The sequence below is a fragment of the Cololabis saira genome, chromosome 19 (genome assembly GCF_033807715.1).
Source record: "Cololabis saira isolate AMF1-May2022 chromosome 19, fColSai1.1, whole genome shotgun sequence".
NCBI lineage: Eukaryota > Metazoa > Chordata > Actinopteri > Beloniformes > Belonidae > Cololabis > Cololabis saira.
Genome location: NC_084605.1, coordinates 10713030 through 10730696, shown reverse-complemented (window position 1 = coordinate 10730696; position 17667 = coordinate 10713030). Strand labels below are relative to the sequence as shown.

General features: G+C 37.6%; 1 protein-coding gene across 1 annotated transcript; it reads left to right on the top strand.

Moving 5' to 3' along the window:
* Positions 1-3300: 3300 nt before the first annotated feature.
* Positions 3301-15012, top strand: LOC133418766 (serine/threonine-protein phosphatase alpha-2 isoform-like). The gene is made up of 7 exons (XM_061707598.1): positions 3301-3693; positions 6700-6831; positions 7945-8175; positions 8655-8759; positions 10053-10276; positions 13232-13366; positions 14158-15012. Exons 1-7 carry the CDS (start codon positions 3639-3641, stop codon positions 14251-14253), a joined length of 978 nt encoding a protein of 325 aa, XP_061563582.1. The 5' UTR covers positions 3301-3638; the 3' UTR covers positions 14254-15012.
* Positions 15013-17667: the final 2655 nt, after the last annotated feature.

Here is a 17667-nt window from a genome sequence, read left to right as displayed (position 1 = left end):
AAGAACAAATTACATTATCTTAACAAATAAATCATGAATTCACTCTTTAAAGCATGTTGAATACATATTAAATGACCACAAATCTCTCCAATAACCAAAAAGATGATTCTCAATAACATATTATTGGATCAAATCTATCTATTCTTCATGTCAGAGACACTTTAACTAAAAGAATATAAATAAACTACTTACATTGGAGGTCAAACCAAAAGACACATGGCAAACACCTGTAAACACCTGACAAAACCCTTAACAAACACTCAGTCAAGGTGTTAGTGCTTTGAGACAAAGAGGAGGACGTCAAGCCAAGAGGGCTTATAATATAACAAAGTTCACTCTCACTCATTGGACATAATTTGGATGGGTAAATTATTCACAAAAATGAATAGTAAATGGAAAATAAATTGAGTCTGAAGAATAAATATATATTTTTTTAATTATTATAGGGCTTGGTCGTCTTGACGTCATCACCTGGCGGAGCCGCCATATTGGAAGCTACCTTAGTGTAAGGCTGGTGTTGAGTTAAGCCATATTCACAACAGGTATGCTGACTAATGTAACTATAGTCCCTGAAATATATTTATAAAATAATGAACCATGAATTACCAAAACAAACTTAACACAAATAAATCTCCTCTTACATTAGCTTAGCTTAGCAGCTCTTCGGACCAATGCGCACTGTGTACAGACGTGCTTCGTCTTCGTTTTGTCTTAGCCTACCGGTACTTGTAATCGTTACTTTCCGTTATTCTGTAAACCATGGTAACCCGTTGCTGTGTTGTAGCTGCAGCAGCTCCACACATAACAGACTCGCTAATGGTTTAACTTTTCACCGCTTTCCTGCTCGGAGGCAGAACCACGGACGCCAAGTATCTGAGATAACAGAGTAAAAGAGTCGTCGGCTCGCTTGGATTGCGGCTGTAAGATGACCAAACATAACCTTCCACAGTAAACCACAAACAAACACTCACACAGACCGGGGTCGGATCATTCACACAGGTTTTATTCCCACTTCTCGAGCTAAATGCAGTTGCTTGCCAGCTCTCAGTGGTGCGATTAACCCCAATCTTCAGATAAAACTAGTTTGTTGAGGAAAAAATATTAACTCTATTTGTAGCTGCAGAGGAAAAAAATAATCCCACGAGGAAAACAAAAATATTGCTCATGCATCGGTGCCTCTTCCGCATAATACAGCGGTCAAAAAAAGAAAAGAAAAAAGTAAGAGTAATACAAAACATGTACTGTATGTTGTACTATTATACTAATTTATTGAAACACATGGCGAGTCAAACATTTACCAAAGCAGCTGCCAAACACTCGCAAACAAGGTAGCCGAATAAATAAATAAATAACATTTATGCTGGTTCAAGGAAGGACCGTGCGTCTTCTGAAGGTGTCGTTGAACAGCTTCAGGTGCTTGGAAGATCTGAAACCATAAACAGAAGAAAATGTATCACGGTACTAATAGAGCTCCGGTGTTACCTAACGAGTGAGTGGCTCCGTTAGGGAACACTGGAGCCACCGGAGCTAAGCTAAATACTTAGCCCATGCAAAGATCATACTTGTAGACCAATATAAATAACATTAAAAAATAACGTCACTTACCGCTGACTCATGTGCAGTTGCCGGGTCCGTTCTGTTGGTACTGATCCTTTTATGAGGGTAAGTGTCGATGCAAAACCTCATTTTTACTGTCCCTCGCTGTTCAAACAGCCACTGCTTCTGAACAATGGCGGAAGCTACGGCCGGCCGAGAGTTGTGGGTGTGGTTTCATGCAGCGGAGGAGACCGAGGCGTGGTTTGCATTTTGGTGACATAACGAAAATGCGCAAATCTGAACAGCTCGTAAAAGTCACATGACACTGGACGGCTCAGCCGGGCGGGGTGACCAGACCCTGCAGAATTTGGCTGCTTTACTCCTTCTCTGTGTTGTCAGGGTGAGGGGAGACCACTTTATATATGTTAAAGCCAGAAAAAACTTGTTTTTCATAATAGGTCCCCTTTAAAGTATCCCGGTATTTTAACATCTTTTTTTTGCGTTCCGTCTGTTCACATGAACTGCTACTACACTGCTGTTTGTTTACACTCACGAGGTTGCCAAAACGGCCGCCGCGTCCCACAATGCACCTTGGTGACCAAGCCCTATTGTTTTTTCCATTTACAATTCCACGGACCCCCTGCAATACCGCCACGGACCACCAGAGGGCCGCGGACCACTGGTTGACAATCCTTGCCTTAGTGGGCACTTCCGTAAAGTGTTGCTTTCTTGCTGCACAACAAATACAAAGCCTTCCAAGTCTCATAGGTTTCAGTAAATGTGGACACGCGTGGCTTATCTTGCACCGCTTTTGGAAAAAAAAAACGTCTTAATTTTCCAGGCATATTATTATAATTATACGAAAACCATTGCCCCTTTTTTTATTTACGTTGTGGTTTTTAAGTCTAACAAATATTGACAGACATTTAAAGCAGCCAATCAGAAGGGAGGTTTGTTGGCGAAGGCCATGCCTCCTTCAGCAGATGGACCAATAGCAGCGGGGAACGCAGCAAAGCCACTTCCGCTCGGCGTCGCTTTGAGCCGAAGCCTTTTTCTCTCGATGGCATGGTGCTAACAGCTACACGGGAGCAGCGGGGACGAGCAAACTACGTTACTCACGACTGACTTCCAGTTTGTAATGTAACGCTGATCGCTCATTTGAGTTTCTGTAGCACACGTAAGCCATCGCAACTTTAACAATTCAACTCCCGGCATGAGGGGAGACCACTTTATATATGTTAAAGCAAGAAAAAACTTGTTTTTAGGTCCCCTTTAAGGTATCCCGGTAAATTCCAGTTCCTTTCCAGCATTTTAACATCTTTTTTTTGTGTTCCGTCTGTTCACTTGGTGCTACTACACTTACAATTTCACGGACCACCTGCAATACTGCCACGGACCACCAGAGGGCCGCGGACCACCGGTTGACAATCCTTGCCTTAGTGGTCACTTCCGTAAAGTGTTGCTTTCTTGCTGCGCAACAAATACAAATCCTTCCAAGTCTCATAGGTTTCAGTAAATGTGGAGACGCGTGGCTTATCTTGCACCGCTTTTGGAAAAAACAACCAAAAACGTCTTAATTTTCCAGGCATATACGAAAACGATTGCCCCTTTTTTGTATTTACGTTGTGGTTTTTAAGTCTAACAAATATTGACAGACATTAAAAGCAGCCAATCAGAAGGGAGGTTTGTTGGCGAAGGCCACGCCCCCTTCAGCAGATGGACCAATAGGAGCGGGGAACGCAGCAAAGCCACTTCCGCTCGGCGTCGCTTTGAGCCGAAGCCTTTTTCTCTCGATGGCATGGTGCTAACAGCTACACGGGAGCAGCGGGGACGAGCAAACTACGTTACTCACGACTGACTTCCAGTTTGTAATGTAACGCTGATCGCTCATTTGAGTTTCTGTAGCACACGTAAGCCATCGCAACTTTAACAATTCAACTCCCGGCCTCAGATTTTGAGGTTGTCCAATTATCCCCCCCCAAGGTTAGCCAGCTAGCCGATTAGCGCTAAGCTAAGCTAAGCTACACAGCAAACTCGGCCGCTTCGTCCTGAATTCGTGGGAGCGATTTACAAAAAAACCTGCACGGAAATAGGGCTATAGCATGGCAGAAGCCGACAAGTTGAACATCGACTCCATTATACAGCGTTTGTTGGAAGGTAAGACTCGATATTTCGACATATTTCGACACATTTGTTCACTTGAGGAGCCATTTTCGCAGCTACCGGATCATCTCGCGCCTTGAAAAGGCAGGTCGTGTCTGAGACTGAGCATCGTTTGATTTGGTTTATCTTATAAGCACCTTTCAGGAACACATTGTACTTTTATTGTCCTTGCCTATAGTACAATCCCTTTTAAAGTACCGTGGAAATGTGGTTTATATTTTTTTTTATTATAGTTTTATTTTGCTCTTGTGAGTTTTAGTATTGTTAGTCTTGCATTGAAACAAATCAAATGATTTTAAGTTTTTATTTGGTTTCAAAACTCGTTTGGTAATTTGTTCATTTATTTAAAAAGGATCCCCATTCAGGGTTTCCGCGGGGTTTTAAAAAGTATTAAAGTGATAAATGAAAATTGCCAAATTTAAGGCCATTAAAAGTGTTAAATTCACTGTCGGAGGTATTATTTTTTTTTAAATTGGTAATATTTTTTACCCTTTACATTAAAGCAGTCTATTTTATTGTCATTCACAAAGTGAAATAAATGTGAAACATCTGGTCAACATCAATGAGTCTATAAATCTGTTCTGTATAGTGTTCTATAGGTCAAAATCTGTATTAATGTTAAAAGGTCCGTGATTAACACTTAATGTTGTGACCGTTTTTTAAAAAAATCTGAAGGTAGTGAAAAAGGTATTAAATTGGTATTAAATTTAACATAAGGATTGCTGTATAAACCCTGCCATTAGTCTTCACCATGGGAAGATTATTCTTCCTGGGGTCCATAGACATACAAAAGAGCAATAATACAACTCAAAAAGGGTGAAAAACATTCACTAGAATTCCTGAAATAATAAATTGAAACAAAAATAAAAGATTAAGTAACCAACCATCCACATCTTAAGTAACAATATTTGCTACCATCACCAGATCTGTATCCACTTTTGAGCAAAATAGTTCGCAACGACTTTATAATATTCCCATACCTTTTATTTATTTATTTATTTATTTATTTATTTATTTATTGGATCCCCATTAGTCCGCATAAATATGAAGACTATTCTTCCTGGGGTCCACATTAAATCATACAATTAAGCAACAATACAGCATTTGTACAAAGAATTATATAGATCAATTAACCTGAAAATATTAACACAAATTTCTCAGTGCATATGACCTAATAATAATATGAACATTGAAAAATTAACATGAATGGATTCCTTTAACGTAGTTTTCTAATAGACTATTGTAACATAATATTATGTTGAAACACAGCTTCTCTCAGTTTACTTTTGAAACTAGCCATTCCTGTGGTTGAAATCAAGTGTGTATTTATAGTAGTATAAATATACTACATATCATAATATACTCATACGTTTGGTAATGTACCTTGTTTTACAGTTGGCTGTGACTGTTTTGCTTTTCAAGCTTTTTTTTCCTGAAATACTAAGGCTCAAAATATAGTTTACTGTTATAAGATGTGTTTTCAGACAATGTGTTTATTATTGGTCGGGAAATATTCGTTTTTCTCGATGGTAAATTTCAGATGGTAATACTTGTAGATGTAATTGGAAATGCTTAATATCCAGATAAGAAAACAAAGAAAAAAAACCAAAACACATTATCAGGAAAGTCACGAGTTAACTTGATTGCCGCTATTTAGAGGTCAACACCTGACCCCACCCTCGACATTAGGATGACTTGTTGGCACTAGAATATATTTCTGTTGAAAATATCACCCAAAAAATTATAGTTTTATTTTGCTCTTGTGAGTTTTAGTTTGGTTAGTCTTGCATTGAAACTCAAATGATTTTAAGTTTTTATCTCGTTTCAAAACTAGCGTTTGGTAATTAGTTTATTTAAAAAGGATCCCCATTAGTCTTCACCATGGGAAGACTATTCTTCCTGGGATCCACACACAGACATACAAAAGAACAATAATACAACTCAAAAAGGGTGAAAAACATTCACTAGAATTCCTGAAATAATACATTGAAACATAAATAAAAGATTAAGTAACCAACCATCCACATCTTAAGTAACTATTTGCTACTATCACCAGATCTGTATCCACTTTTGAGCAAAATAGTTTGCAATGACTTTATAATTTATAATATACCCATACCTCTATTTATAGTAGTATACATATACTACATATCATAATATAATGTGCCTTGTTTTACAGTTGGCTGTGACTGTTTTGCTTTTCGAGCTTTTTTTCCTGAAATACTAAGGCTCAAAATATAGTTTACTGTTATAAGATGTACGTTTTCAGACAATGTGTTTATTATTGGTCGGGAAATATTCGTTTTTCTCGATGGTAAATTTCAGATGGTAATACTTGTAGATGTAATTGGAAATGCTTAATATCCAGATAAGAAAACGAAGAAAGAAAACCAAAACACATTATCAGGAAAGTCACGAGTTAACTTGATTGCCGCTATTTAGAGGTCAACACCTGACCCCACCCCGGACATAAGGATGACTTGTTGGCACTAGAATATATTTCTGTTGAAAATGTCACCCAAAAATTTTAAATATCACCCAAATTTTAAATTAAACATGTATATATGTATATTTATTCGTTTTCTATTGTAATGTGTCTTCATGGGAATGTGTGAATGTGGTTTGAGCCCTTTGTGAGCCCATAGAGGAATTTCTGTCACCATTGGGACAGACAATAAAGTGTTCTAATCATAATTATGTTCATGTTTAATTTATATATGTACACAGGAGTGTGTGAAATTGCATACTAATTGGTGGGAGCATTACAGATTGCATCGGTGCTCAATTACATGTTATAGTGGACTAGCAAATTGGTCTTCAGTATTTTTTCAAATACTCAGGTCTTAATACCGTTACCACTGGACAAGCTTGTTTTACATTCCTCCTAAAGGAAAATAAAATCAATTTGAAAGTTTGCCATTTCTTATCTTTAAGCTTGGCACTTCTCTCCTTTTTTAAAAAAAAAAAAAAAACATGTTTTCTATTTTTTTTTTCTTAAAGTGAAAGGCTCCAGACCTGGCAAAAATGTTCAGCTGACAGAGAATGAAATCCGTGGCCTCTGCCTCAAATCCCGGGAGATCTTTCTCAGCCAGCCGATCCTGCTTGAACTTGAGGCGCCCCTCAAGATTTGTGGTGAGTTTCAGTTGTGTTCTTTTCAACTCAAGGGAATTTTCAAGTGTGGTCATGCAACATTTCTAATGATGGTTGTTGTGGCTTAAAGTGCTGAGTTAAAATAAATAGGATTACATTATTTGTATGCTGTTGATTTCAGTTTGACATATCGTATTAAAATAAATGCACTATTTGTTACAGGACAGAATATTGGCTAATCATTGGGTATTAATATGAAGAAAAAAAAATTACTTGGTCATTTGTGCTGGTGTGCTATTGTATCACTTTTATGCTGATGCTTGCAATGTTTACTCTTTAAACAGTGTTCAGGGATTTACCACATTTGCAATGTAGCAAAATTCAACATCATCTTTGCACCACATGCAAGTTCGCACATTCAAGCAATTGTCCCAGTTCAGGCTATACTATTGGATCAGATACGTTCTGGAATAATATATGGTTATTTGTGATATTAATCTGTCTTTATGTGCTTGATGTTAAGTGTTATATAAATGTCTGTAGCATGATAACACATGTGAACAACTTAATTTTTTCACACTGACATTTAATTTATGCCTAAGCATCAGCTTGAACAAGACCTCATGCTACAACTATACAATCTACGTTGTAGTCTGCACTCTGTTATATAATGTAGCAAGCTGTAATTGTATTAGTCTAACTTAAAAATGCCAAGACGATAAGCAATATTTTGTCCTTGGGAATATGCAGTTTTCTCAATTAGTCTCTGTATAGACTAAGCCAGTTCAGTAATTGCCTAAAGAGTCTCCAAAGTTTCTGAGCAGCATACATTTGATTGCAAGTGACTCCTGTTGAACATGCTAGAGCCTCATATAATAACAGAACCCGAGTGTTCACTGACCCTTGTTTTCAGTCACTTGAGGCAGTGGCATGGAAATCCCACTGCTAGCTAGGGCTTTGGGGACTTCTAACTGGTGGCTGTAGTAAATACACCCACCCTGTAGTTGTGTTTTTCAGGTATGATTGCTCACAAAAGAGCGGGTTAATGCTTATGTAGACTTCACTATAGGGTTTGCATTTATCTAACAAAGAAAACAAATCAAGCTTCATGCTAATTTTTTTTTTTCTCCTGCTTTCTTTCTTCTGCCTCTCCAGGTGATGTTCATGGGCAGTACTATGATCTTCTGAGGTTGTTTGAATATGGAGGCTTTCCACCAGAGAGCAACTACTTGTTCCTGGGTGACTATGTAGACAGGGGCAAGCAGTCCCTGGAAACCATCTGCCTCTTGCTGGCTTACAAGATAAAATACCCTGAAAATTTTTTTCTGCTGAGAGGAAACCATGAGTGTGCATCTATTAACAGAATATACGGCTTCTACGACGAGTGTAAGTAATATGCACAATGCACACTGATAGAAACATTATTCATGCAACTTTTAACACTTTCATTTTCTAGTCGTTTGCAGTTTGATTAAAAGTTGAATGTAAACACAGTTGAAATTGGTATGGCCAAGATGTTGTTTGACATTTTTTGATGGTAATTTATTATTCTGTTGTACTGCAAGTATCAAGTTTTGCATCTTGTAAAATTAACATAATTAATGTTGAAAAATGGTAAAGGTGAATTACTTTAAACATGAAAACTTGCTTATCAACTGTAACAAAAGCACAGTTGGATAAATCTAACTACACAAAGCTTCTGGTTAAGGAGCATGATCAGGCAGAACGGGCAGTGAGTCACATGCCCCTCCTGCTCAGAGCCAGGATTATGTAAAAGGTGTTTCTAATCTGGTACAATACGTACAGCTGGTTTTATGGGTCCTAAGATTAGATTGTGACCAAGCAATTGTGGTTTTCTCTCACAGGTAAGAGGCGATACAACATCAAGCTATGGAAGACTTTCACTGACTGCTTCAACTGTTTGCCTGTTGCAGCTATTGTCGATGAAAAGATCTTCTGTTGCCATGGAGGTATACCCATCAGACATTTAATTTGGCTTCCACGCACAAACAAACTCACTCCTGCTCTGTTGTTTCTGTCAACATCATGGTCAAAGGGCTGTACGATTGTCTCTATTTATATGTCCCTTTTTCCGTATCAGCAGATATTCTTGCGATAGAGGTACAACTTTAACAAACCGTCCCCGTGACTTTAACAGCGGTGGACTACCTGTACTGATTTTTTTAACCTTTTTTATAATACATTGTGTGATCTCAATACACAAATCTCTTTAATGAATAATGGATTCTATCTTAATTTATTATAAAATGTAATGAAAAGCCACAAATAAAGATTAACAAGATTATTCTCTGTACAGTCCTTTTGAGGAAAAAAAAGAAACTTGTAAAGACTGCCTATTTTTTGATTACATTATATTTGAAACATTGATTTTTATCTGTTATGTATGGGAAATGTTTAGAAAGTGGCAGTGGTCTCTGAATGTGGACATCCGAGTCCAGACAAAATTATACACACGGCGATATTGGATACTGGATATTTCCAGTCTTTGACAACCAATAGTCTAAATGTATAAACAGACACTGATGGACTTATGGGTACATTTGAAGCACCACTTCAAACATTAAAAGCCACATAAGACTGATCATGTCGACATGACAGGATTTAATGGAGACATCAATAAGCATTAACTTTTAAAAAGTTACATGTTTATTGAAAACGAAGAACTACAAAAAACAAACCCCTTATTTGTTCTCAGATTAAATTTTTATTATACGTAAGAACATTTTATCGCATGGATACAATTTTCTTACTACTTCAGATCAGAATATTTTGTTCTTTAGTTTGGTAATGTTTTTAGAAATAACTGATCATTCTGAGATTTTCTGGTTCACTAATTGCTTTTTAAGATACTGAAATCTCAAGTTGCTAATGAAGTAAATTTGTCACGTGTCTTGTGTTACAAAACAAGAAAAAAAAAAAAGACTATCATAAATCATCACTTGTCCTGATTTCAAACAAGAAAAAAATCAGTAAAGACAATAGAAAAGTCGATATTGGTCGGCCTCTCGATTTTTCTATTGATTTTATGGTGAAATGATTGCATATCTTGTTCTAAGGTTTATGGGCCATCACACTTTTACAGTTTTACTGTTTTATCTTTTTTTTAGTTTAGCTTGTTTTTGAATTTTCTGGTTTCCAAAGAAATTGAAAGTTGTGCAGCTCAGCTTCTAGAAATGAACTGTGCAATATTCATTCATGCTAAACATTAAGCTGATGTTAAATTCTCTGTTTGCACTCTCCAGGCTTATCCCCAGACCTCCAGTCTATGGAGCAGGTGCGGAGGGTCATGCGCCCCACTGATGTGCCTGACCAGGGCCTGCTGTGTGACTTGCTGTGGGCAGACCCAGATAAGGACGTGCTTGGCTGGGGTGAGAACGACCGTGGCGTCTCCTTCACTTTCGGTGCGGACGTCGTCACCAAATTCCTCCACAAACATGACATGGACCTCATTTGTCGAGCTCATCAGGTGAGTGCCAAATCTTCATTCAAGGCTTAAAGATAAATAACGACTTAAAATTCATGCAGACAAAAAGGATGTTAGTGTGGGAGTGACGGTTCTCATTGCGTGGCCAAAAGTCAACAGTTAACTCGGAAAATAGTTAAGTGTCTTATTGCAAAAGTACTGGAATGATTTGCACGTTTCACTGGCAACTTGTCATTTGGCCGTAATTGATGCAGCGAGTATCTGCTGATTAGATTTAACAATCATATTAGATGCATCCTGTGGCTCTGAACAAGACAATACTCTGTTTCAAAAGGGACAACTGTTGAGCAGTGTCAGGTTAACCAAATATATAAGGAGAAGATTTCACAAAATAGTTCAAAACTGTCCAGTTTATCAAAATCTGGAAGGATAGTAGTGACCTATGTTCAAGGAAAAAAAACCTGAATAATTGCGATTGGTGATGACACAAAAGTTTGTTGAAATCTAAGTGAAGAAAATCAATAGAACTCATGGTGATTAATAATGAAAATAAGATCATGTGCAACAGTAGAAAACATTAGTGAAAATGGTGAGACATAAAATATGAGATTAATGAAAGTATTTTGAAAAATGGCTCCAATTTGCTGGAAAACATAGAAGGAACCCAAACCACAGGAAGAGGTCATGTGAACTGAATTCAGCTTTAACTTGTTCCACACTGATATGGCGCTTTTCCACTAGTACCTACTCGGCTAAACACCAGGATCAGAAGTAGGCGCGGTTGGAGCAAAGATGCTGTGACGTACTTGATTGTGTGACACAAATGAAGAACAACAAAACAACACTAAAGATGAAGAACATGAAGGAGATGGTACATGTGCTGCTTGGTCTGTGGCGTGTGTCAAATATCAAGTTAAAAAAAGAGTGAGAGAAGGTTTCAAGCGGCAAGGCTTTTAAAAATGTTTTAGATTGTCTCTGCACTGCTGAAAAGTCTGTTGGTAGTCGTGTGCAGCTTTGGACTGAGAAAGCTCCTGGTAGATCTTTTCGTTCCTTGACGTCCCGTCTAGATCCCTTTTTTTTTTAATTCTCTCCTTGGCCACCAGATTTATGATAATCTGCACCTCAGAGTTGGATCACGGACTATTGCGCTGCCATTGCTTGTTGAATAAAATGTAGAAGAAGTAGCCGTCTCTTCAAACGATATCCACATCCTGACTCGGATGTCTGATTGGCCAACACCCTGACCAAACGGTATCATGTAGTGTAATGACGTTGGATTCAGCCCGCTTGGAACCTCAGCAGAGTAGTTACAGAAAAGTATCTACAGGACTGTCTCAGAAAATTAGAATATTGTGATAAAGTCCTTTTTTATTTTCTGTAATGCTAAAATGTCATACATTCTGGATTCATTACAAATCAACTGAAATATTGCAAGCCTTTTATTATTTTAATATTGCTGATCATGGCTTACAGCTTAAGAAAACTCAAATATCCTATCTCAAAAAATTTGAATATTTGGGGAATCTTAAACTGTAAGCCATAATCAGCAATATTAAAATGATAAAAGGCTTGCAATATTTCAGTTGATTTGTAATGAATCCAGAATGTATGACATTTTTTTTTTTAATTGCATTACAGAAAATAAAGAACTTTATCACAATATTGTAATTTTCTGAGACAGTCCTGTACTTTGCACGGTTAGACCTAGTGGAAAACCCCACAAACCAAGTCGAGGCGGGCCGAGCCAAGTAGGTACTAGTGGAAAAGCGCCAATAGTTACATCAGGGTTAGAAGAGTGAGCGTAATGCATCCATCATGCCTAGTGCCTCCTGTGCAATGTCGTGTGGGCGGTATTACAATGGGGGCTGCTTCTGCGCTTGGTTATGGTTATATTCACCAGTGTTTTGCACCCAAAGAAATGAGGGCAGCTAACTGCCTGACTACATGGAAAGACCAGGATTTTTTTTATTTCTCTTTACTGAGGGCACCAGCATTTTCCAAGAAGATCTCATCTGGATACCACTGATACTCTTTACTGTGTTCTGCTGAAAACCTCAATTATTGTAATAAATGTTGGGATATCGCATAGGATTTTAGAAACAATGTTATGGTGATTGCAAGTGCATTTTCATGAAGTTAGAGGACAATATCTGTAAAAGCTTACAGAACTTTTACAATGATCACTGTCATATTTTATTCTTGAAATTAGACATTTCATAGTTGCAGCAGAAAGATAACCGTTTTTGCTATCTATTTATAGCTACAGATCATGAGGACTTTCTTCTGCAGTCTGCTTGTTTGCACAGTAGATACGAACAGACAAACCACAGCCAAAAGCTACAGTCATGGCTTCTGGCTTTGAGTGTTCCTTTCATTTCTACAGCAGAATCTCGCAGTAGTGAAGCATTTTATTTAGCTGTTTCTTATCTTTTGTTTCATGCTGTTTGGTAACAGCTTGGAGCATTACCACCACCCTGTGGCTTTAGTGCTGCATTACTACCACCTGCGATTTGAACTAGGATAGTTGCATATCAAAATGAAAGCCACGGAATATTTGTCTATTTACAATAAGACTATTTGATTTTTCACAAACTCACCGCCCATCTTTGGATTGTCAAGATGTGCTTGTATTGTTTTGTATAGCATTAATTTGAAAAAACTTCATCTTTGCGGTTACAACAAGAGTGGCACGTGCAGACAACTTTTAACAGTTGTATTGGAGGTGTATTATGCAGAAGTGCTTGGAAAAGAAATACAATATAGTGGAAGTCTGAAATTCAGAAACAAAAATGTGATTTTCATTCTGAAAGGTTCAATCTTCAATCAGTTATAGTTGCATTTAAGGCTGTGTGACAAAACTCAACTATGCACCTTAAGAGATTTCACCCTTTTTTTTTTATTCCTTATTAAAAACTTGATGGGACGGAAAATGTAAGATGTTTGAAATAATATGTACGTCTTCAGAACAACAAATCAAAGTTGTATGTTTATTTTCAGGTGGTTGAGGATGGCTATGAGTTCTTTGCAAAGAGGCAGCTGGTGACGCTGTTTTCAGCTCCAAACTACTGTGGAGAGTTTGACAACGCCGGTGCAATGATGAGTGTAGATGAGACACTCATGTGTTCATTCCAGGTAAGAAGAAAGCCAGCTACTGTTGCTAAACTGTGTAATTTTAAGTGGTGTTTTCTAAGCCTGTGTTGAATAAATCGATTCTCATATTAATTCCTAAAAATCGATTTGTATATCTAAAGATGGATTTAAAAAAAAAAAAAAAATTACTAATTTTTTTTATTTTTATTTTTTTTCATCATTACATTTTTTCCTGGTGAACTTTAATCCCAGTAGTCCCAGTAGTTTTGAAAACTCCTGAACTAAATTAACTTTTCTTTAGAGAAAATGCTGGACATTTCAGCTTAAATTTCTAAATGTTATATTAGTTCAATGAAATTCATATTATCTATATTTACATATATTTTTATTTATAGCTTGTTTGGTTTCTCTGTTATCGGACACGGTTTGTCATGAAATACCTGAAAAATGCCTGGTGCTTCATGGCAAGCTGTGTGTCTGGTGACAGAATAAATCAGACAAGCTAAAATAATTTGTTTACTGCTAGAGCTGTTGCAATTTCTTTCTTTTTTTTTTTGCACTTTAAATGGATATTGAAATGCCTATTTGAGTTATTTATTTCTTAGTTATTTCACAATAATGATTGTGAAATTATTATTTCAATAGTTATTTTACAGTCATATAATCCAGGCAACACTAACCAAAATCAATATTGAATCGGATCGAATCAAATGGTGATAATCGATTCTGAATCTTAAGAATCGGAATCGAATCGATTCTTGACATTTGAATCGATACCCAGCTCTAGTGTTTTCTCACTTTAAAAACTTTTTTTTCTTCGTTTTCTCTTATAGATTCTGAAACCTGCAGACAAGAAGCTGTTCTACGGCGGTGGAGGGGGCATGGGCTCTAGTCGTCCAGTCACTCCTCCCAGGAAAGCTAAGAAATGACACCAGTAGTTTGCCCTTAACCTCCAACCCATCCCTCCTGCCCTCTCTACCTCTTTTATCCTTTCTTTCACCAAACAGCCAGAAATCAAACCTATACCCAGGGCTTTTTTTCCTTTTTTATCTGTACTTCTTAAAACGTTTAATGTTATGAATTGTGCAGATGAGTGCGTGCGTTTGCAGACTACAAACTTGTCTTGTCTGCAAGTGAGCATTAAAATCATATGTGCACTTGTACATTTTGTGTGAGAGTATTAGAAATTTATACTTTCCCCTGCTCTGACCACTTTTCCCTTGGACAGGTTGAAACCACAGTGTCCCTACAGTAACTTGACTGAAACAACGGGGTTTGGGAGAAAGTGGGAGATTGCTGACATGTCTGATTTAGCAGCGGACCCCCTGCCCGCAGGTGGTGTGTGTAGTTGTGGGAGGGAGGGAGGTATTTTCTGTACTCTGTATTGTAAAATTTCAAACACGGGTGTGTCTGTGTGATTGTATGTGTGTGTGTTGTTTGAGTGTAACCTCTCAGTATCCTTGAACAGGGAGGACTTGAACATTTTCACAGTAAACACACGCTTACTCTCACACACAAACACACACACAAAAAAAACCCTCTTCAGATTCATATGAGCCAGAGCTGTAAAAACCCCGTACAGTTTAGGTTTGTACAGATTTGATTACTTGAAAGAGATTTTTTTGTGAATTCGTTTTGTAGTCTTTCATCAAGTTGACCAATAAAGCTAGAATCTGAGCTGCACTGTCTACCAGAGTGTTTTGTTATAATTCTTTGCCTGTTATAAGCAAGTGGCTTTACCATTTATCCATCCATCCATTAACTTTCACTCATCCAGGTTCCGGTTTCAGTCTCCCTAACCAGCTTTTCATGGAAAATGTCATAGGGTTCCAAGGCTAGTTGTGATGTAATTTGCTAATTTTTTATTTTTTTTTCTCTTCATGGCAACGGGTGCAGGTAGGAGCATAACCGAGGGATACAGAGTCTGCATGACTAGAGGCTTTACTGATCCACCTGTCAAACTCCGGCTCCATGCTTCCCTTTTATTATGAACAAGATCCTGAGATCCACGATATCTCCACCAAGAGGCAGCACATGACCAAGACAGCATCTTACCCGTCTCTGAATTAAAACCGCGGTCTCAAATCCGTGGTCTCAAATTAGGAGGTGCTAACGCTCATTCCTGCTGCTTCGCGCTTGGCCAATGTCCCCAGCAGAACGACATCTGCAAAAAGATTATAAACTCCTGACCCCACCAAACCAGAACCCTGATGCGCGTAGCTTTGTTGTTCATTTCCATTCTAATAGCTGTTTGCACCTGCTGGTTAAACATTACATGCTATAGTGAATATTTTGAACATCAACAATTGCAGTGGTGGACAGTAACGGAGTAAATTTACTTGAGTACATATCCAGAGGATTTGTACTTTACTTGAGTATTAGATTTCTTTGGTACTTATTACTCTTACTTGAATACATTTCCAAGACAAATGTTTTTACTTTTACTCAAGTAAATTTCTAGGAAGGCTGAAAAGTACTCGTTACTTTCAGGTCTGCTCTTTTTTCTTCTTCCCTAAAATCCTATTGGACACGAGCTGTTTTTGTCAAAGGAGGAGACCTATCACAGTGCACGCTCTCCACTGGGATGTACGTAAAGCGGAAATACGTCAAGCCTCCTCAAAACCATACCGCCAAAGTAGCCTGCGTTTGTCAAGACAGAGCCGCAACAAGTCAAGACAGAGCCGCAACAATTAATTTAGAAAAAATATAGTAATTTACTGATGTGGAAAATAAGAAATTTACTCTTACTTTTACTTAAAGTAAATTTAAAAGCATTTACTTTTGGATACTTAAGTACCTTTTTAAAAGCAAGTACTTTTCTAATCTTACTCGAGTAATATTTTGACTGAGCTACTTTTACTTGTAACGGAGTAAATTTTGACCAGTAGTATTTGTACTCTTACTCAAGTACTGGGGTCGAGTACTCTGTCCACCTCTGAACAATTGTAGGATTTCTTTGGTGTGGTCTGTCAGCTACAGTCGTCTTTCTGGGAAGTTCAGAACCACTGAAACATTTTTGTTATTGAACCAATTACAACACTCATCTCAGGGCTCATTGCAAACCTTCACTTCAACACAGACTTCAGTGCAGTACAATAAATGCAGTCTATTTCAATCTTATTTTTGTAATAAAGGTTGAACGTTTTGTTATATATTTAGTTTCTTCCTGCATCAAATTAAAATTAAACTTTTATTAAAGAAAAAAAAAAAGGTATTGCATGCACTATATGCCTATAGTGCATTTTTAGGACTATTTTTGTAATAAAGTAGCGTGATTTTTTTTTTTTTTTAATTAATTTTACCCATCATTCCAGCCACTTGGGAACCAGGCTTTGCAGTCCCTGCAGCTGTCGCTGGGTTTCATGTGTGGTGAACGTGCACACGTATTAGCTGTTCTCCACAGAGAGGCAGTGTTAAGTGCCTTAAATTCCAAACACATCCTCATGAAACAAAAAGACATTACGAACCGTTAAGAAAATGTTTTACTTTTATATTCACATTCTGATGCTTTCTCCATAACTGTTTTCAGTCAAACTTATCCGATAAGGTTGTTTCCTCCTCTGGTTTTTCTCAGGCTCTTTTAATGCATCAATTTGTCTTTCTGTCATCAACGCCTCTTCTAAAGATGTCCTGTCCATCACTCTTACTTTTGCAGGAACAGGGAGGTGAAGAGCGTAGAAGGGGGTGGACTTCAAATAGGAATTCTTTTTAAAATATGCTTCTTCCATGTCTGAAACAAGGAACTGATTTATGATCATTTATGAAGTGAGGTGAAAGATGGATTATTACTGATTTTGAAATATTTCTTTATTATGTATACTGTTATCCAGAATCCTGACTGAGAAGTTCATGACAAATTATGAGCAGCAAGCTAAAGAAAATGTTCTGACTAATTCTATGCAACTTCTGGTAGAAATTTCCCTCACTTTAATGGATCAATTTATGATTTATGTTGGCTGTGGTGTCTTTAATCATCCTTTCAGAGTTCCATCCTCTGCACATTTATAGCAGGATGATGGAGACTTTAGGTCACTCTCGGTGGTCACACTTTGTCAGTGGCTATGCGGTTTCAGATTCTAACTGTGGCACTTCTATAGGGTTACGTTTCTAAATTCACTCTTGGTCAGTGAGTCTTGTAGACTGTAATGGGATCTTGACCATGATGTGCTTAAGGTTCACAGTAACCAGTACAAAAAAAAATTGTAAGGTGATGGATTTTTGAGTGGTGTGAATAAAGTTTTTGGATGCTTTATTCACATAAGTTCCAGCTTAAGGACCCAGGAATAGTGTCTTGGTTGTGTCGGAGTAGCCTACTCAAAATAGACAAGACATTGAAGATGTAG